At 44.6% G+C, this 22,538-nt stretch overlaps 1 protein-coding gene across 1 annotated transcript in view; it reads right to left on the bottom strand.

Moving 5' to 3' along the window:
- Positions 1-7,716: 7,716 nt before the first annotated feature.
- The window catches only part of LOC109925709 (heterogeneous nuclear ribonucleoprotein U-like protein 2), a 15,793-nt gene continuing 971 nt past the window's right edge, over positions 7,717-22,538 (bottom strand). Inside the window, exons 2-14 of the mRNA XM_048619577.1 lie at positions 20,983-21,157; positions 19,816-19,892; positions 18,995-19,134; positions 18,417-18,516; positions 18,156-18,268; positions 17,374-17,637; positions 16,549-16,671; positions 15,513-15,641; positions 14,416-14,584; positions 13,756-13,941; positions 13,138-13,238; positions 12,663-12,770; positions 7,717-11,865 (exon numbers count right to left, since the gene is read on the bottom strand). Coding sequence (XP_048475534.1) covers positions 11,806-11,865; positions 12,663-12,770; positions 13,138-13,238; positions 13,756-13,941; positions 14,416-14,584; positions 15,513-15,641; positions 16,549-16,671; positions 17,374-17,637; positions 18,156-18,268; positions 18,417-18,516; positions 18,995-19,134; positions 19,816-19,892; positions 20,983-21,157 — 1,745 coding nt within the window. The 3' untranslated portion in view covers positions 7,717-11,805. The remainder of the gene's footprint in view (positions 11,866-12,662; positions 12,771-13,137; positions 13,239-13,755; positions 13,942-14,415; positions 14,585-15,512; positions 15,642-16,548; positions 16,672-17,373; positions 17,638-18,155; positions 18,269-18,416; positions 18,517-18,994; positions 19,135-19,815; positions 19,893-20,982; positions 21,158-22,538) is intronic.

Below are 22,538 nucleotides of genomic sequence, written 5' to 3' on the forward strand. Positions count from 1 at the left end.
GCAGCTCGTTCCATATACATACCACCCTCTGCATGAAAACATTACCCCTCAGGTCCTTTTTAAATCTTTCCCCACTCAACTTAAACCTATGCCCTCTAGTTTTGGATTCCCCCAGCTTAGGAAACAAATCTTGGCTATTCACCATATTATGCCCCTCATGACTTTATAAACTCTATCAGGTCACCCCTCAGCCTCCGACACTCTCAGAAGAAAAAAGCCCCAACCTATTCAGCCTTTTCCTATACCTCAAACCCTCCAGTCCCGGCAACATCCTTGTAAATCTTTTCTGCACCCCTCTCAAGTTTAACAACATCATTCCTACAGAAGGGTGACCAGAATTGTACCCAGTATTCCAAAACTGGTTCATCACATTCATTGCTCACATACTGAAACAGCGGAGCGTGCTCGGTGCTGATAAATAACCACAGTATTTATTTACAAAGGGCATAAGAGTCCGACAGCAGACAGTATATACAGAAACCAACCATAGAAATGGTTCGAGAAGGTCTTTTCCTGTCCATTGCAGGAGCAGAAATTCATCAACGTTGCCTGGTACCAGTGGAGTTCAGGATAATGACCCACCTTGCCTGCTCATTAATCTATTCTGGAGTGAAAGACAAAACAGCAGCAGTTAGTCGGGCTGAGAAGCTCCAGAGAGCAAATCACATGAAATATAATTTCATAATATCAGTACCAGCATAGCCTCCAGGTCATCAATTGCCTCCTTATCCAACAGTGCCCTGTGAAGACAGGAACAGAGTATATGTTATATTCTGCACTTCATTGTAAACCTTCCTAAACTTCCAAAAACTGTTTTCGTGGTGTGAGATCCCAGAGCATGGCAGGCATTGTAAAGCAGTCTCGGTGCCTGATAGATGGGGAAAGTGAGGAACCTTGACAGGGTTTTTGCCCCAAATGCCACAGAGGCTCGTGACTGAAAATAATCGGTCACCCCCAACACCCCAAATCCACTTTGAAACAGATCCTAATCCAAAGAGGGCAGGAGCAAGGATCCCTCTGAGCCACTGGAGACGGGGCACAAGTCAGAGCACCGTTTCACAGAATTCTTCTGGTACAAAAGGCCATTCAGCCTACTGTGTCTGCACTAACTCTCCAAATGTGCATTATGACTTAGTGCCTCCAGCCTTTTCCCCTTAGCCCCATATATTGTGCCTGCTTGTTTTCCATTCCAGCAGATCTACTATTAACGAATTATCAAATAAGGAGGTGATGACAACATTAGGACTTTAATTTCAGTAAAATAATAAGTTAGGAGTTATTTTCAATGAAATTATAATAATTTATTATAACAAAGTGACAATAAAATGAGGATTTTACTTTTAAGATGATGATAAAAAATTGACCTTTTAATAGGAAAAAAATGACTGTTTCATAAAGTGATAAAATTAATCTTATTTTTAACAAAATCATAAATTAGGTTTTCTTTGTAATGACATGAATTACAATGTTAAAATGAAATTAAATGATTTTATTTTTAACAAATTGATTATAAAATTACTATTTTATATGATGAAATTAGGATTTTACTTTTAAGGAGTTGATAAATTAGGCTCTGAGGAAGGGTCACTGGACCCGAAACATTAACTCTGATTTCTCTCCACAGGTGCTGCCAGACCTGCCAGCAATTTCTGTTTTGTTCCTGATAAATTAGATTTTGTTTTTAAATGCAATCATAAATTAGGTTTTCTTTGTAAAGAAGAACATTACAATTTGTTAAAATGAAAAATGATTTAATTTTTAACAAATTGATAAAATTATGATTTTGTATATGATAAAATTAGGGTTTTAAGGAGTTGATAAATTAGATTTTATTTTTGATCTCATTACAATAAAATTCAAATTCTAATTTCAAATCCAATTCCATTGAAAATAACTCCTAAATTTATTATTTTATTGTAAACACAGTGTGGAGCTGGAGGAACACAGCAGGTCAGGCAGCAGAGTAGGAAAGTCGACATTTCAGGTTGGGACCCTTGTATTGCTTTTGTGCACCCCCTGTACCATAACCCTGTATGCCTCGCTCTGTCTAATCACCCTATAATCTATATGCCCTTGTATGTTATGGTCTGCCTGTGCTGCTCACAAAATGAAAGTTTTCACTGTACTCAGGTACATTTAGTCATAGAAACAGACCCTTTGGTCCAACTCGTCCGCACCTACCAGATGTCCTAAATTAATATAGCCCCACTTGCCCCGTATCCCTCTAACCCCTTACTATTCATGTACCCATCCAGATGCCTTTTAAATGTTCTAACTGTACCAGCCTCCACCACGTCCTCCGGCAGCTCATTCCATACACGCACCACCCTCTGCGTGAAAAAGTTACCCCTCAGGTCCCTCTTAAATCATTCCCCTCTCTCACCTTAAACCTACGCCCTCCAGTTTTGGACTCCTCCACCCTAGGTAAGAATACCCTGGCTATTCACCCTATCCATGCGTGGCAGCAATAAATAAAATCAGACCAAATTAGTATTTCCATTTTAACCGAATGACACATTTGATTATTTTAGTTCTAATTAGATTTGATTTTTAACAAGATGACAATAAAATTAGGGTTTGACAGGATGACACTATTTCCAGTTGGTTTTTAAAAAGATGACTATAAGACTAAAATTCGAATCTTAGTGTTATAGCCATCACCTTAAAAATAAAGTTATAAAGAGATGGTTATAAGCAGCTGATTGGGGTTTGATTATGGGGGGCGCCCTAATTAGACAAATTACGGTAGGCTCCATCACCTCTCCAGGCGGCCGTTCATCTGGCGGACATTGACGGTCAAAGCCCGGGCTACCGAGGTCAGCTGCTGCAGAGCGGACGCCAGCACAGCCGCCTGGTCCTGACCGGGAGGCAGCCGGGTCAGCAAACCGCTGGGGCCGCTGTCGAAATCCGGAGCTTGAGCTCCGCTCGAATCTCCCGCCTCCGCCATTTTATCAGAGACACACCGCCTCCCGGGCAAAGGGGTTCTGCGTCATCCAGCGCTACGTGACGGGCTGACGTCTTTACGCTGCCGCAATGACGTTCAACCCGGAGGCCGCCGGGAGTTGTAGTCTTTCCCCATCCAGATGTGGCCAACTAGAGAATCTAGATGGACCAACTCATTGAGTCACACTCCTTCTGGGGTAGAACTTTTTCTTTACGCAACAGATTTTTATCTCACAAATGTTTTCTGTTGCTGGAACAGCAGCCGACTGGGACCTTTGAGCAGACGCATTTTAAATTCATTCACAGGGTGTTAGCATGATAAAATCTGGACTTCAGGGGCTACATTATGAAGAGAGATTACACAAATTAGGCCTTTTTTTCTCTGGCATTTGGAAGGTTAATGGGTGATCTTGTAGAATAATGGGAAAAGACATGTTAGATAAAGATAAACTATTTCCACTGGTTGGGATTCTGGAACAGGGGCCATAGTCTGAGAATTAGGGCCAGACTGACCATTCAAAAGAGATATTAGGAAGCACTTCTACATGCAAAGGATGGTAGAGGTTTGGAACACCAGGATATTGCCAGGACTAGGGGGTTTGGGATATAAAAATAGACTGGAAAAGCTGGGACTATTTTCACTGGAGTGTAGGAGGTTGAGGGGTGACCTTACTGAGGCTTATAAAATCATGAGGAGCGTAGATAAGATGAATACAAGGGTCTTTTCCCTAAGATAGGGGGAGTTCAAAACCAAGGGGCATAGATCATAGAATCCCTATAGTGTGGAAACAGGCTCTTCAACCCAACAAGTCCACACTGACCCTCAGAACATCCCATCCAGACCCATCCTCCTATAACCCACCTAATCTACACATCCCTGAACACTACAGGCAATTTAGCACAGCCAATCCACTTAGCCTGCACATTTTTGGACTGTGGGTGGAAACCGGAGCACCTGGAGGAAACCCATGCAGACACGGGGAGAATATGCAAACTCCATACAGACAGTCACCCAAGGGTGGATTTGAACCCTGGCTCTGTGAGGCAGCAGTGCTAACCACTGAGTCGCCATGCTGCCCTCCAAGGGTTAACGTGAGAGGAGAAAGATTTAAAAAGGATATGAGAGGCAACTTTTTCTACACAGAGAATGGTTCATGTCTTTCTCCAGAGAAAGTAGTGGATGCAGATACAGTTACAATTAAAAGAAATTTGGATAAGTTCAAGAAAAGGAATGGTTTGGAGGGATATTGGGCCAAGTGCAGGCTGATGGGACTAGTTTAGTTTGGGAACATGGTTAGCATGGACTGCTTGGCCCAAAGGGTCTGTTTCCATAAGCCTCTCGTTGTCTGTCATTTTAATACACCACTCCGTTCCCTGACCAACATATCTGTCTCTGGCTTGCTGCAGTTTTCCAACCAAGCTCAATGCAAGCTGGAAGGACAACACCTCATTTTCCACTTGGGAACTCTGTAATTCTCTGGACTCTATCGAATTCAATAATTTTAGGGCCTGAGCTCTCCCATGCCTTAGCCCCCTACCTCACACACCAGGCCTTGTTATCACATAGTGACTAACAATAGGTAGTAGGTAATGGCAGATTAACAGACTCCATTAATAGCTATTCAACCTCCTAGCCAGATCGTTATCAACTCCTTGGTCTTTCCAAATGCTGTTCTCTCTCTTCAGTCTCTATCCTTTATTCTATCATTTACTCCCTACCCTATGCCCCTCCCTATTTTCTGCACATAAACCGACGTTTTCACAGCTACCATCAGTTCTGAGGAAGGGTCGCCGAACCCGAAACATTAACTCGGATTTTTTTCTTCACAGATGCTTCTAGACCTGCTGAGCTTTTCCAGCAACTTCTGTTTTTGGGTCTGTTTCCATGCTGGATGACTCTAAGTGGCAGTGGCTGCTGGATCAATTGTTGATTTTAAATCTGAGAAAGAAGATTCTGAGGTAATAAGGGATATGAGCCAAAGGCAGGCATATGGAATCAGGCCACAAATGTGCCATGAGCTAACTGAATGGCAGAACAGATGCGAGGGGCTGAATGGCCTTCTCCTTTTCCTATCAAGGCCAAAACTGAGGTTGTAGACATGCTCACCGAGCCAGTGGGTTTAGTTGCAAACGTTTGGTCACCCTACTAGGTAACATTGTCAGTGTTCCTCTGGTCAAGTTTCACCGACGATATTACCTAGCAGAGTGACGAAACGTTTGCAACCAAACCCACCGGTTTGGTGAGCATGTCTACAACCTCATCCACAACCCGAGCTACAAATCTTCTCAAAAACGTTAAAGGCCAAAATCGACAGGGTCTGGCGTCAAGGAACCCTAGCAAAACTGGACTTAATAGGAATCAGGGAAAATCACTCTGCTGATTGAAGTCATACCTGGCACATAGGAGTTGTGGCTATTTGGAGGTCAGTTATCTCAGCTCCAGGACGTTGCTGCAGGAGTTCCTCAGGTTAGATATTTTCTAATCAACCTGCTTAGAAAAATGTTACTGCACAGCGCTGGAGTGGGTGGGACTTAAACTCAGTCTCTAGCACCCAGCCGTCTTCAGCTGCATCAGCAATGACCTTCCCTCCATCATAAGGACCCCTGGCCGATTTGACCTCAAACCAGCATCGCTGCACAGCTCCACCTAGTCCTGCACCTTTAAGTTATATTGTGTGCATGTGGAGTCTGTTGTAATGTAGGAAATGCTCCAGCCAATTCCCAAACACAAACAGCTACAAGTGAAATGAACAGACAGTCTGTTAGGACATTGGTTCTAGAAGTACAATGTCTAGAGACCGTCCTATAAAATAATGTAAATGAATGGCAGTTATTGGAGGTATCCCTATAGCACAGGTGATGTATAAGCAGGTCACATGTTTGCAAACTTCCATCATATGTGGTCCAGAAAATTGGCAGAAGGTGGGTATAATTAGAGAGTATACAGGCTGGGCTGTTTTCCTTAGAGCAGAAAAGGGTGAGGGTAATTTGGTTGAGGTGCACCCAAAGTTCTAATGCAGAGATATGGGAAACTTTTCCCCTTTATTTGGGGGTCAGTAACCAGGTAGCACAGTTTTAAAGTTAGGGACAGGATGTTTAAAGAGGATTTGAGGAACTTTTCTCTCCTAGAAGGTTGTGGGTATCTGGAACTCTTCACCTGAAAGGGTGGTAAGAGGCAAGGACCCTCAAAACATTTAAGAATAATTTAGATGACCACTTAAAATGTGGTTGGAAAATGGGATTAGATGCATGTTTGATGACCAGTGTGGACACAATGGGCAAAAAGGCCTCTTCCCATGATGTAAAAACTTTGATTCTAATCATCTCAAAAACACTGGTCAGGGAACTAGCGGTTAATTGTTGGGTGACATCTGGAATAGTACAATTCAAAGATGCGCAGGTCATGCTAAATTGCCTATAGTGCCCAGGGATTTTGTAGTTTAGGTGGATTAGTCATGGGAAATGCAGGGTTAGGGTGGGATGCTTTTTGAGGGATCAGTGTGGACTTGATGGGTCAAATAGCCTGCTTCCACACCACAGGGACTCTATAATACAAACAGTACACACCAAGCTGAATCTCACTCCAGGAAGAGCAGGAAGTTAATCACTAGGTGATATTTGTGAACCCCTTTCGGCTGAAGGTGGAGGCTTTCATGCTGCATCTACATTCCCGACATTAGAAAAACCTGCTCCAATTTCACTCAAGTCCCTTTGGCAGGATGCTAATGGCTTTTAAATATAAATGTGCAAGGGTTTAATAGTGTTGGAGTTTATCTAGGGGAGGGATAGGGTATATAGAGGTATTAGTCTGTTCAAGAAGGGGAACGAGCAAAACTTGCCTGCATCTCGAATTGTAAGAGACAATGCGCATTTTTTTTTGGGGGTGGGGGTGGGGAGAGGGGGCCATGAAGTGAAATTGAAGGTTATAATTGCTGAAACGCCAGCAGAGTACAGCAACTTGGAAAACAAGTCCTACGTACTTTTAGCTGAGGACAACGTTGCTTCTTGAACCAGCGAGGGAGAAGACTCAACACAGTAACCCCAGCTTTTGAGTTGAGAAAATTCAGCCAGATAACACCTACCTGATTGGTTGATTGAGCTGCACACAGTTCATAACCAAAAACGATTAAAGAATTTTCAATTTACAGGCTGTGAGGGGGAGAAAAGACCACAAACCTAACCAGGAAAACTTAAAGAATAAGATCTACTCATGCCATCAGCTACTAAATTGACAAACAAAGCATCACCCTTCAGACAAGAGCATGCCACAATTTGCTGAAAATTAAGGAAATTGAAACAATTTTCTACCTTGTCTGAACTTTTGACCTTCAGAACCTTTCTTACCCCGTTTATATTCTTTTTCCACCGGTAATGTGTTAGATTAACTGTTATTGTGAATGCGTATGCATTTATCATGGGGAGGGGTAGGGGTGGTTTAAGTGGCTACAGTTTAAAGGTTCACATGGTAAGATTAGAAGTCGTCTTTGCTTTTGTTAGAAATGTGTTACAAGAAACAGTTCTTTTCTCTGTCGCGAGTTACTTTTGTCCCAAATAGCAGTTGGTCAGGCTAAGTGATCACCTTGGCTGTCTGATAGGAGTTATACACTTAGTGAGGACTTGTGGAACCTGCTGGCCACAATTATTGGTATGCTCTTCCCAGTTAAGTTGTGATAACCTAACATTTTCATGAACGGTGCGCGCACACACAGCACAGGAAAATCAATGTTCGTAGCAGGCAGGAATGACAAAATGACAGAAAAAGAAAACAGCAGCTTACAGCAATTATTTTTATTTACTGTATTTTTTTTTCCATTAAAATCTCTCGGTTTTGGTACTACCTTAACATTTCACTACCGCTAGGCAGCACCGTGCCCAGTTACAGACACAAACTCCATTGTACACACATTTATTATTACCAGACAGTCCCATTTTTTTTTTGTTCCTGCATTGTCAGTGGGTCCCTCCCTCCCTCACCCCCAAAAAGGTTAAAAACAGACACTGCGAGGCAGCATTACAAAAATCAAGGATATTGCAAAACAGCAGGGCTGATGCAGAGCATGGCTTTCAGGGTTTTTGGTGCACGTAGATTGCCCAGGCAGTGCAGTCTACGTTAATGAGTTCATGTTGACAACTCTGCAAATGAGCGCTGCCTATCAAACTCCTCTGTGCAGAAACTCATTCACTTGAGGGTCCATCAAGGAAAACAGCCACGGTGAAGTGTCAATTTGTAACCATAGGACTGCTGGAGCTATTTTGGGCAAATGAACTCTTTTTCTACTGCCCCCTCCCACCCTTGAATCATTTGTCACAAATGGCTGCCCTCCCATGGCACTGCTCATGATGACAGACTATATTTTTAGGGAGATGATTAGACCAAGTACAAAGTACTATTCTGGTGCTGTATTGCAGCCATGTCATGTCTCCCCTGTCAAGACAAGGTGCAATATTTCAAACCTTTGACATTATTCACACTTAGGAACAGCCAAGGACAATTAGAAGTTGACTGCTCTGAGAGACTCCAGGGTCAATTAGAGGCAGAAATACCATTTACAAAAACCTCTCTAAAGGCCAAGTATTGTTGATCCAGAAAATTCCTTGTGCATTGAAAAAGATTGGCTTTTCTTTACAAAAAAACATCACAAAATATGCTCGGCAAGGACCTCATCAGTGATTAGTGTGTCAAAAAATATATATATTTGCATCCTGGGAAAAAAAACCCACACTTAAACACCTCTTCAGCAAGAACACTTCAAATGGTTCCCAACAGAACGACTGGGGTCATGAACTGCAGAGGCTCTAGCTAAGGAGGGGAGATGTTGGAGATAGGGGACAGGTGGGGGAAATGGAGAGATCTTTTGCTGTCTTTAAAAGGAATTTATGCTCAGTGTGCCCCGCAAGTATCTGTAGCTGCAGTCACTGCTTGTACCAATCAATCATTTAATCACCACAGGCAAAATTTAAATAAACATATTTCATGTAAAAAGCATCATTCTAACACTGAGGCAAGTTCATCAATATCAGTGCCAAATACCAAATGATGCAAAATCTCATGCATCACCTTCCGAATGACATTCCAGGTACAAGGAAGCATGCATCCAACTTCAAGCCAGTTCCAAGAACTTACTCCCATTCAGTGCGCCATGAGAGATTCCGCAGCACATCTATGTAGCTCAGTATACTTGCCGCAGTGAAACAGGGGAGATGAGAACTGGTAAAAGATGAGGGGGGAAAGGGAGGGAAAACAAAAATAGCATTGCTCAGGGGCAGGGATGCATTCAGCAACCACATGTTTACAGGCTGCAGTAAGGAGCACTGCACACACCAACATGTGAAAAGTGAACTTGACAGAGCTATTGGCACCAAGCCCCATCGACCTACAATAAACATTTAGCCCCATGACATTCAGGATTCCTGTCAGCTACGGAGTGTGAAATCCAGCTTTGTGCATGGGTGGGGTGGGTTAATTATTTTTCCCTTAATCTCGTCTTCTGTCTGGCACTAAAGACAGAGTAACTTTATACACTTGAAGCAGGGATTTAACCATTCTATTTTAAAAGAAGAATTCATGATGGGGATTAAACAATTAGGCTACTTTTTTTGCCCCCCCCGAAACACCTTCACCTTCCTCTGAAGATCAAAAGCCCTCAGAGAAGGAAGAATTCAAAGGGTATTATTCCAAGTCCTATGGTCAGAAGGGACACTTCACATAGGCATTATCACCAGATGTTGTATGGCAGCACAAGCAAAGACTGGGCCAGAGAATAACGAGTTTAACCTATACCAGTTCTGCCTGGTATGATTCCAGTCACTACCTGCCCAAGTACCTGTGCCTGGGACCCCAGCCCTGGCTGTCCTCAGTAGGTGACCACTAACGAGGCTGACAGGGCTAAGAGAGGCAAGCGTACTCTATTTGAAACCACCCCTTGATCACGGAGTCGGGGGGCAGGCAGGTAGAACTTAAATCCACTGAACAAGCCTAGATTTGTCGCGCCCTTCCCAGATGCTGATGGGATTCTCCCATCGCAAAACCATGCACTTGTTTTGACACAAGTCGGTGGGGGAGAAAATCAGGCAAACAACTGGGTCGACTGTTGGCCTGACATGCTGCAGACCAGCCAGCTTCCCAACTTTCTCCACAACATGGCGCGAGGAAAGAACTGTTAGAAGGATCAAATGCATTTATTAGAAAATAGACTCATCTCTGCCCCACCCTCCCACCCATCCCCGCCCTCCCTTCCCCACAGCTAACTTGACATTAAAAAGGCTGCATTGTACATTAATAACCCTGCAGGGTAATGATTAGGAAAAACATCGCTTGAGTTGAAAAGCAAGTCTTATTTCTCTCGTGGGTAAAATAATTAAAAGAAAACACGCAGGCAGGCGCACATAAACAGAAGCTTTTCTGGAAGGCTGTGGCAGGAGAGGCTGTACAAAGCATTGTAAATACAAAAACTGCAACATTATTGGCTCCACTCAGCTTCTTTTGCTCTTCTCGTTCACGCCTGCATTCCCCCTGGTCTGCAGCATTAATCTGGTATCAGCGTAACCGAGAAGATGTGAAGAATAAGCACCAAAAGATAAAAACAAACACAACGGAAAAGAGGGAAGCCACCTCCTCTCGCTGTTGTCCAAAGAAAATAAGAGAGCTCATCCTGAACTGGCAAAGGGGCAAACTCCCCTCACCGCACGTCTCTAATCTAGTTAGGGATAGGGTAGGACTGCATAATCTGCTTAGATGCAACAGAGCCACAGCCTCTGTAGCAACTGTTGGTTAATGGAGGAAGTTAAGGAGAAGACATGCGCGCTTATCTGTGTGATACAGGCTGGAAAGGATTGCGTGACATGGACACAGTAGTCCACACGCGTAAACTTGCTCTCTCTCTCTTTCCCCATCCCTCCACCACCTGTCATTAAGCCCCAAAGCCAGACCATACACTTGAAAAGTATGACATTCTGCCACTTGGCTGCAGGAAAGACAGAGGCTCCTGCATGAAGTGTAATCTTGAGGTTGGCATCGTGACAGTGGTTTCAGCTTTACATTAGCTAACGAGGGATCACATGCCACCACAGGGGTGTAATATTAAGACTGCAACGTGTATAGGTGGGTCTCAGTTGGGCAGAAAAGGCCAGGTTTACTCATTCGCCCCTCTGCTTGCCCTGAAGAGATGCTAGCACTGAACATCAGTTTGACTGCACACCTGTGAAGCATTCTTCAACCAGGGATGGGGCTCATGTCAGCAGGGACTGGAGTAAATCTTGCAGCCTTTGAGCAATCTTAAGCTGCCAGGTTGACTAAAAATTTATTGAAAGGCATTGCCTCTGCACAACTCCACTCAGGACCTGCACAAACAGCAGTTCTGCCAGTGTTAAAGGGCGTTAAAGGAATTAAAAAGTGTTTCCTGGCACGTTTACATGTGCACACGCAAGCGTAAGTGTTAAGACCTGTTGCGGATATGGGAGGGAAAATGAGAGGGTGCGAATGCAATACTACGCACACGAGTGCAAGACAGCACACGTGAACAGATAGAAATGGGAGGCAGCACGCATCAGCGAGAGAGAGTGTCCTTTATACATTCCATATTAACTACTGTGGTACATCCATTGAGGAAGAGCTGAAATGCCCCCTGGAAAGCCAGGCACTCACCTTGTCAAAATGAGAGTAGAAATAAAATTAAAAATAAAAACAGAACATCTAAACACTAGCCAAAAACTCTGAGTGAAGCCCCCACGGCTACCTGCTGCTCCATTGGAATGAAACTATGTTGCAGCTTGGCTGGGGGGTGGTGGGCTACTGAGGGGAGACGGGAAGGGTAAGAGTTAGGGGAAGAGAAGGGAAGGGGAGGTTCGCACAAGGTTCAGCTTTCATCGGTAACCATAGTAACTGTTGTAGTAGCGGTTTCGCTCCTCGTAATAGCGATGCCACTAGAGATGAAAAGAAGAAAGAAAACAATACAGCATATTAACAGTGTCTCCACTGACTACACAGTTTATACCCAAAGCACTGATCTTAAGTACCACAGTTACACGCAGGCCCAGGTGAACATGTGCTCAGCAACTCACAGGACAAGCTCATTGAGTGGGAAAAGCCTTGTGACACTCCAACTGGCACACACCGCCACTCCCCACTGCCCCCCAAACCATGTGTCACTGGATCAGACTTTGTTATCTTTTGTTCTACTTTTATCCATTCTTGGAATGTGTGCATCGTTGCACAAGGCCCCAGCACTTATTGTTCATCCCTCACTGACCCTTGAAGAGGCAGTGGGACGTCACTGCCATCCATACACCTGACAGGACAGCTAGTCACTTTTTAATAGAACAGAATGGCTTGTTAGGGCCATTTCAGATGACAGTTGAGAGTCAGCCACATTGCTGTGGCTCCAGAGTCAGGTTTAAGCTAGACCGTTTGAGGACGGTATTAAATCATCTCGAAATTCCTCAACTGCCCTGACTGCATTTGTACAGTCATCACTTATCCAATAATCTAGGGGGCCTAGATTATCTGTCCAGTAAGATTACCACAAACCAGGTAATGGAGTACTATATTGCTCTGGTTAATGTGAACTAGTCCAGAGACTGAACATCAAACATGGGTACAGTCAACAGTGACCCACTTGCTGGTGCAAGTGCGCCCTACTCCTCTAATTTGCTCCCAGGTGACGGGGAACCCAGACTACATGAAATCCTGAAATAGCAGTGAACACTGAGTCGATACTTACCTCGCGAGCGTAATCCCGGTAATAGTCCCGGTATCTGTGGTAGTCATAGGGCTGCGGGTAAGGCCGGTCGTACTGCTGCCTGTATCGGTCATAAGGTTTATGGTAATCCTGTGGTAACAAAGCAGTGAGGCAGCACATCATGATGGGCACACCACTCCCTTCAGGTAGAGTGAGGGTGAAATTAAACAAGGGTGCTTCCTGGGGAAAGTACTGGGGTAAAAGGGGCCAGTAGATCTTCAACATCAAGACACAAAGTAAGAAGTTAATCAGATCAAAGCAAAGGGGCAAACAGGCCAGGAAAAAGATCAATTCCTATCTTTTACTCCAAGCAGCTTTCCCACCATGTTCTTAACTTGGTGTTGAAGGGGCCAAGCTGGGTAGATCGGGCTAAGATACACATCAGCTGTGATCTAATAGAATGGCAAAACTCAAGAGGTTGAATGGCCTCTTATTGCATACCCCGCCTCACTCTTACCTCTCTGTATGCTGGGTGATTGCCATAGGCTGGGCCCCATCCATGCCCGTACTGTGGCCGATCGTAGTTCCTATTGTCCCACCTGCCCATGCGATAACCACCTGGATGAAGAGAACAAAAGGGGAGGATGATTCATTCAACCCATACATCTGGATGGTGTCAAGCTTCTTGAGCGTTATTGGGATCTACTCTCCACTCGCCTGGACGAGTGTAAAGAGAGGAATTATTCACTGCAGAATTCCCAGCCTCTGACCTGCTCTTGTAACCACAGTATTTATATGGTTGGTTCAGTTCAATTTCTGATCAACTGTAAGCCCCCAAGTCATTGATAGTGGGGTAAACTCAGCAATCTCAATGCTACTGAACCTCAAGTGGCAATGGATAGATACTGCCTTGCTGGAGATGGTCATTGCCTGGCACTTATTAGTTGCCGCTCAGCAGCCTACGCCTGGATTTTGTCCAGGTCTTACTGTATTTGGACAGTCAGAAGTCACATGACACTAGATTATAGTTCATCAGGTTTATTTGAAATCCCAAGCTTTCAAAGCACTGCCCCTTTGTCTGGTTCACATATTTGGACCTGGAAAAGCAGGGGAGGTTGTTTGTGCAGTGTCTCACCATAGTTCCGGTCCCGGTCGTTGCGATTGCGGTAGTTACGTCGATCTTGCCGTTTCTCCTGTTGTGGCCTGGCTTTCTTCGCTTCATCTCGATATTTGCTCACCAGTTTGCTGGCCGGTTCCTTCTCCAGCTCCACGTAGGTCACCTTGTCCAGGAAATCGCTCGCCTCAGGGAGCGTGAAATTGACTGAAATCAACGTTAAAAAGGGATTAACAAAGAGGTGGAAACGCAGATGTGCGTGTGCAACAAGTCCCGTTAGCTGTGTGGTGCTGGTAGAAGCCAGGCAGACATCACTACAGCCCTTTATTCCACACTTGCCCCTCTACCTTTATCAATTTTCTTCAATCTAGCCCCGTGGTTACCAACCCTCCCGTTACTGGAAACACTTTCTCCATATCCACTGTAGCCAAATCCCTCAGGATCTTGCACATGCCCTATCCATTAATCATCCTCAGACTTTCTCAGCTGTTTTGACAGCACTGCGGACTGTGGAGACATCACAGGTTCAAGCGTTCACAAATGCCTGCGATGCCCAGCTGATGGCATCAGACAGTTAGCAACATCGAGCCACGGGTACAAGACTACCATTAAATTTAGCGTGCCCCAGAAACACAGCACAGAAACCCCTGGGTCTGCCCACCAACCCTCCACCCCACTCACCTTTCATTTCATTCAGTGCAAAGTCTGGGACGTCGTCACCCTCCTCTGCAGTTCGCAGCTTCATTCTTGTCTTCCAGTCCTCATCACTTGGGCAAATCACCATAGCCTGGCGGTAAAATCCTTTGAAGGGAATCATCTTCCGCCGTTGAGCTGAGCTGTAGACGTTGGTCTGGAAGTGGAACACCAACAGACAGAGGTAAGCATGCAGAGTCAGAATATCTAACGCTGTACATCAGAATGATCTAAAATTCCCGCCACGCTCCGGGGAGAATTAAGTTTTTCTGGGGTGGCATGGGACGAACTGCAATCTTACTAGTGTGGAGCCTGACTGCCACCATCAGTCCTTGCCAAAGCAGCAAGAGACCAGAAGACAGGGCATGTGAAGTTCAAACAGTGTAAAAATGGTTTTCTTCACTGGCTGTAGGAAAATGGAGCTTTGGACATGATCAACAGCATCAGGTGAATCAAGCAGGACAGCAGGATCAAAGGAGACCTGCAGTGAGATTAATCAGGGTCTTTCTCCGATTATGGCTCAGAGCCCATAACTGCTTTCTGTCACAGTTTCCAGTCTGCAAAACCTTTTTTGGGGTGGGGAGAGGGTTAACTGAGCTCGTGATTCCAATCAACAAACCAATGATCAGGGCACATGTAAACTGGTAGCCCTGCAAAAGGTAGTTTCAGGAATCAGGCAAAATATAGAACAGACAGACCCCCTGGGAGATCACAGCGAAGTTAGATCGCTTCCACAGGGAGAATGTACTAGAAGTAAAAGCAGCCTCCAAAGATTAACGTCAATTTTGAGCGCCTTCTCTTGCCCAATACTTTGGTTCTGCACAGCGACGTTGTAATGCCTGACCAGAGTTTGATGACTCAGGACTGGGGGTGGATGATTAAATTGGTCTACTAGCTCTCACTTCTGGAGACCACACTGCTCAAATTGAGGAGGGTCGGTGACTATAATACACTATTTGAACAGACTAAGCAGACTGCTGCAACGCGCTGTTTAAATAGATCTTAAGTTTAATGCCACCACCAGCTCACTGACACAGCAAAGCATTTAGAATATTTCATGGAAGATCCCTCCAGAAGGACGATACCTGATCAAGGATATAGTTATGCTTCTTGCAGGCTGCGATCTGAATGAATTTACTCAAGCACTGTGTCGCCTGCTGGGTCAGAACATTCCGTCGCTCTGCATTCATTTCAGGTCCTTCCAGTCCTTTGACCTGGGGTCAACACAGCCAAAGAATGCATCCTTTAAGAATCTTCTTTACACAACACAGGAGTTTTTATATTGAAAATACCCATTTCTCCCAAAAGCACCAATTCGTACTGGAGTATGGTGTTACTTCAACTTGCCACATGGAATTATTCATGTGTATTCATTCGGCTCAAGGAGAAATCAAAGCCATGGCTGCTCATTGCCTTGATGGACACCCCACAACTCTCTATAGCTGAGGCCACAGTCAGATTAAGAACAGGCTCAAGTAGCCAAATGGCTTACTCTGGGTCCTAATTTGTGTGGTATGACCTTAAGTCTCTGAAAGAAATTTGGACTTTTTAAAAATACCAGCTTGAAAGAAATTAAGTGATTGACAGGAACCCGGGCATTTATAGATGAGAATGGAGTTTGGTTAAAATAAAAGACTGTTAAATTGACTATTCAACAAAAAATCCCAGACTAAACTTGGATGGTGTCATGCTAGACTATCTGAAAACTTAAGATAAACTGGCCTTGAGAGACGGAACAAAAAATACCAGGTGGTTGTTTGCTGTTGGTCCATGGGATAATGGAAAGTTACTGGAAAAAAAACTGCCTTTAAATCAGAAGGATGTGTATAAAGCCAATCATTTCAGCAAAGATCATAGAGTGCTCACATGCTGAGCTGACATTATCTGCTAAACACAGGCATGAACTGCCAACGTAATTGTTAACCTCCCTCTCTCCCGAGGCAAATGAATTCCAAATTTCAAGTTCCGTTCACAAATAAGGTTGAAAGAATCTTTGACCGTTAAAATTTGCTAGGCCACAATGTTAACAAAAATCATACTGTTCAAATAAATTGAAGCCTTGGCCAGTCTCACTTCTGTTAACCCTAAACGCATCATAGACCATAAACCAAGACTTCTCACCCTCATCTTGTCCAGAATATTGTGTGTGCCCAGTACAATGTACCGCTTCTCTGGATTTTCGGCCACGTGCTTCTTCACCCAAGTCGTCTTACCCACTCCTGGCAGCCCAACCATCATTATGACCTGTGGGGAGAGCAATGTATTTTGCAATTAGATGCTTGGTAAAGCACAATTTATACTACATAAGAAAGGGATGCTGACTGGTTGGGGCACCGCCATGGAGAACGGACCAGAAAATACAGGCCCTCCCCCACTCTTTTATTCTGAGAACCAGGCAGGACAGTGTCAGAATAAGGATCTTTAAGGGCTGAGATGAGGAAGAATTTCTTCAGTGTGGTAAAATCTTATCTATGCCAAAAGGCTCTGGTGGCTTAATCTTGAGGCATATTCAAGACTGAGATGAATAAGAGATAATGAGATACAGGCACAGTACGAGAAAACAGTGTTGAGGTAAAAGATCAGCCACAATATCACCCAAGGGCTTGGAAAGGCCACTCAGAATCATGTAAGTGTTAAGGCACAGAAGGAGGCCATTCAGACTACCATGCCTAGACCGATTTCTTATGTTCTTGGCAATGCACCAAGTGATAAGGATTTGGAATGTGTTGCCTGAAAGCGATATGGAGGCATGTGTTAGCAAGGCTGTCAAGAGGGATATGAATCAACATCTGAAGAGGAATAAAAAAAAAAATTTGTGGTTCTGCGGGAAAAGACAGAGTGTGGGAGCAGGCAAATCAGTCTTTCAGAGAGCTGGTATGGAGACAATGGGCTGAATTGCTACCTCCTGTAATGCAGCTGCTCTCCAATTCTATTTCCAGTGCTTACTTCACATGCATCCTTAGTTTTGGGACCAACTGCTCCCCGAATACGCTCTTCCAAGATAACATTCTGAATGAAGACATAGCCCTCTGGAATCGGGAAGAAAGGTTCCTCTTTGTGGCCAAAGTTGCACTCCACTGCGCAGTTTTTAGAAAGGATGTGAGGGAATAGTGCTTCCTCGCCAAGGGACTCCTTGCTAATTGAGAAGGCCACACCGAGGCATGTTCCGTTCTTCGAAAAGGACAGTTCCACCTCCTCACTATCAAAATCCTGCAAATGGACAAACAAAACACGGGTTACAGCAGACAGCATAAATGACCAGCAATGCAAAATATGAACCCTCACCAAAAGTCCCATGTCTGTGTGTGATGGTCTCACTCCAGTTCCGACTGACTATCCTTTGAAGGCAGAATACTGCTGCAGTTTGGTACGAATAAACAATCTCACTCAGAGGCAATTTGGCAGCCAGTGTGGGAAATGCAGCAGCAATGGAAATCTAGGTCCAGGAGGAGCGTATTCAGATTTTAACTCTGTATCAACATTGTGCTGCACCTGTCTTGAGAACATTTGATGGGGATATTATGGAGAAAGCTTTACTTTCACTTTGAAAGAGTAGAGGGAGATTTATTCTTTATCTAACAGACTGCTGTGTGGGTATGGCACGTTGCTCCATTCGAAATAGCTCAAACTAAACAAGATTTTAGCCACATCATTAATTTCGAGGGCCGTACAATTAATTGTAATTGGTGTCAATAAGCCAATCTAGTAGACTCACATCATATACTTACAGCAAAACAACCAATGACATCATTTTCATCAAACGTCTCTCCATATTCCTCAAACTTGGAGTTTTCCCACTTTCTCCCGGCTCCATCATACCCATAGGAAAATTCCCCGTCTCCTGCAACGTATTAATGTTTAAGTGTTACCCAAATTGAAACAAAATACATTCATTGTCAAGGTGGGATTAGGCAGGGTGAGGGTATTAGTCAGTGTGGACACAGTGGGTTAAGTGTTACTGTTCTGGCAATTCCATAGCATTTACGTACCCAGTTGCAGCGAGGAGCTGTCCAGGGACCAACCCACACGGACAAGGTGGCGCTCACTTTCGCTCTCGGGCAGTTGTTTGACAGGAATCTTCTGGGTCACCTGAAATTGAAGTAGAGCGTGCACCTGTTAATGTCGCAAGTAATGGCCATTTACAATAGCTTAATTCAATCTCCCCCACCGTCTTTCCACCTCTTTGAAGATGGCACAGCACAAGTGCCTGCATCTTTGACCAGCAAAGGATATTTCATGGGAAGGCACTCTCAAAGGCAGGACATTGTGACTGTGCCTCCTGTGGTCACCCAGCAGAGGGTCTCAGAGGGAACCTACGCTTGAAGCACTTTCACAGCATAGTCAGGGCGATGTGGGAAGCATGGACATTGCCACAGATAACCTTTTAATATTGCTGGCAGGTGACCATTCCTTACAAGGATTGTGATGCCGGGCTCCCTATGCAATGGATGTGTCAGAGCCAATCCTGAATGAAAGGCACATTTCTGGTGTTTGGGGAGCAGGGAAGGTATTGGTTCGACGACTAGTTGGACCAACCACAAGCTTACTGCAGTGATGCCAGTCTTACCTTCACCTCAAAGCAGACTTTCCCCTTGGTCACACCATAGGTAGCTCGCACACCGGCCCAAAGGTAGGCAAACTTCTCAGGGGCGAGTGGCTGCCCACCATAACGGTCCTTGGCCACTTGGAAATGAATGTCAGAATTATCTGTGAAGTGGATAAAGAAAAAAAAAAGAGCAGAACAGTTGAAACATATGGCATTTCCAGGAATGTCAGGGCTGTTGGACTGGTGGTCAATCCCCAGCTTCACCAGAGTTTGACCCACACCAGAAATGCTCTTATTTAAAACCACAGGTCACGGTCCAATCTTAAAGCGACCAGCCTGGTGGTTTCACTTGGAACAATTAACATCAACGAGACCAGAGGTGCTGGGGAGCATGGCTACAGTGCAGCCAACCTGAGGGTGCTCCCCACTCTGGAACCTGTAAGGTACAAAGTCTGTTCTGCTGGCCAATGTAAACCCCGCGAGTCAGTTTTAACTTCTGCCGAGTGGATTGAACAACCGGTACGTGCAGTGGCGAACTGCATCTGCAACGAGATGTCCTACAGAGTCGAACTTTCAAAGAAGTGTCTTTGGTTGCCGGTTGAACGAAGCCTGCTGGCCCACAGTTTCTCTCTCCAACTCATCTGGAATGTCAGCAACAAACTCCCATGATCCAACAAGTCTCCAATGCTTCCGATTTGTCGACCACCCCCACCCTTCCCATGCCTTCCGTAAACGCCAAAAGCCGTGCTACGCGGTCTGAGGGCATAACGGAAATATTAAGAGACCATTTTTAAACTGACGGAGTAAACGTTGACCGTGGCCTCACAGAACGTCGCACTTACAGGTGTCGAGACAAACTAAACTGTCGTCAAATTCCTCTTCAGCCTCCTCCTCCCCCGCAGGCACCGGGGACTTTGCCCTGTAGGGATCAACAGACACAATTTAGAGGCTGCAGCAGAATAAAACCAGGGTATGGGACAGTAGCGCAGCAGCAGAAGTTGCCTCAAGTGAGGGACCGAGGTGGAGTTCAACGTCAACATCAAGCGGGGGAGGCAATAAAAATAGAGTAACCATAACAGAGGGACCTTACCACACAGAAAGCAGGCCATTTGGCTCAATCCTGCTCCACACAACCTTGCGAATAAGTGCCACTTGAAGTAAACAGCAGATCAAGCATGATCAGATATGCATGTTATAATAAATATTGGTGCTCAGACTTACCCAAAGAGGTAACCACTGTTGCTCAGAGACAGTTAAATGATAAACATAAAGGAAGTGCTCAAGAGCTTGGCACGTTCCAAGCAGGATCGATATTTAAACACATATCACCAATACATCTCTCCATCTCTCTCTTTCTAAGACACCAACTCCACATGGATTGGATCTGCACAGATACTTTACGTTCTTCAATAGTGCTCCTCAACGACCATTTCCTATATTTTCACCCTGGGGTCTTGACCCCAAACGGTCACAGCAATTGGTTAAATCAAACCCATCATATCAATTTTCTGGCTGATAAAATCCACTGTGAAACTAGAGAAATCAAGAGACTGTTTGCCTTCTCTCATGGACATATCAGTTTTTTTTTTAAGAAATCAAGTAATTTATAAAAAGCCAGATGTTAGCTAGCCATGTAAAATTTATGTACAAGGTAGAGACGACATTGGGAGAATGATCTAAAATTTTGCTCTGTACAGCCACCTAGTTGCAGTAGTGTTTGTTAATGTTGTGTGACAAATAATATGCAGGATCATACTGTACAGGAGGCAGTCTTCCAATCCATAGTAGCCTGGTCAGGTACTTAGTCCCACTCCCATTACTCGATCGCCCTGCGAATTTCTCACCACCTCACCTTAGCCAACCTCAAGTTTCACTCAATTCTGCTTGGAAAATTATTATTGAATCTTCACAGCAAGTACAAGAATCAGTGTTTGGGGAGAGCTGAAGTACTTATACATACTTAGTAGTTGAGGCGTAAATCATTTACACGATCATGGGAATTCCCTCACCGGTTGTAGTAAGTCTCCTCTCTGAACTCGTAGTACCCACGGCCGCGATCGTCGTGCCGTCTCTTCTGTCCTCGCCGCTCGTTCACAGGTGGTCGTTCCTCGCTGACTGAAGCGCGCTCCTCACTGCCTCCCTCTTTAGGCTCCTGCTCACTGTTTGGTTTTGTGGCCGATTCAGCTGAAATAAAAGTATAAAAGGGTTACTTACTCAGAGTATCCAGTGTCCGTGAGAGGCACTACCTGAGCAAACTGCACTACCACCTCTCACAGCACACAGACTCAAAAAAGATAGTCTTGTCAGCTTAATCCTAGCATCTGGGAGCCCACTTGACTGGCACCCTATTCATCACTGGCAACATTAACTCCTGTCACTACAGATGCAAGTGCCGACATAATGCATCTTTAGATTGTGCCTTGGTGAGCTTCTTAGTGCACTATCAACGCCACCTTCCAAAGTCACACGTACAACCGCCTAGAAGAACAGCAACAGATACACAAAAACATTACCTTCTGAAGGTCCCCCTCCAAACCACACACCATCCTGACTTGAAACTTTATCGGCTGTGTCTTCACTGCCATTAGATTAAAGCCTGGAATTCACTCCGTAACAGCACCATGAACATCACTGCACCACAGGGTGCAGAAGTTCAAAGTTCATGACCAACTCAATGTCAATTAGTAATGAGCAAAACATACTGGGCCTAACAATCAACACACACATCCCAAAGAACAAAAACAGTGTAAACACCGTGAATAAGGCAGTGAAACCACTAACTGTAACATCAGAGTAAAAAAAATCCAGGAAACACTCACTACAGCTGCACTGCAAACAGCAAATCAGAGCAAGAAACCCGAATCACTAAAACTAGAGGTCCAATGTTAAATGTGAATCAATGAGGGCTCACATCTTAGAGACACTGTCAGTGCAGTTCCAGCATAAAGACAATGAATCAGAGTGAGAAACCCCACACATTTGATCGTACAGTTGATGTAAACCTTCATGATGTATCTCACACTGAGATAGTTAGCATAAAGCCTTCTTGAGAAACTCTTCAAACTGAGTAAACAGTTAATATAAACCCTCTTGAGATCCCTCGTATAAACCTTCCCCCCCGCCCCACACTGACAGTACAGTTCGTGTAAACTATCAGCGTAAAACCCATCACAGACCCCTTATGTAAACCCTGAGTGACTGACCCCTCACACTGATGGAAGTGCTCGTGCCAGATGCCTCACATTGTAGGCAAACTAGTGTAAACCCAGTGAGAGACCCTTTACATAAACTGGCTGAGGCAAGATACCTCAATGGTGGTACAGTTAGTGTAAACCTCTAACACAAGATCCCTGTCCCTAATGGTACAGTTAGTAAACCCTCAGTGAAAATACACTCAAACTGACAGTACAGTCCCACCATTACACGTCAGTAAACAACACCTCAGATAAATCCTACGCCAAACTCCTACATACTTGCGATAAAGTTAGTTTAAATCCTGAGTCAATGAAACGTCCCCGGCACAGTGCCAGCCCAAACCCCGGGGGCACCGGCAGCACAGTGCCAG

This window comes from Rhincodon typus, chromosome 43 (assembly GCF_021869965.1).
Source record: "Rhincodon typus isolate 14 chromosome 43, sRhiTyp1.1, whole genome shotgun sequence".
Lineage (NCBI taxonomy): Eukaryota > Metazoa > Chordata > Chondrichthyes > Orectolobiformes > Rhincodontidae > Rhincodon > Rhincodon typus.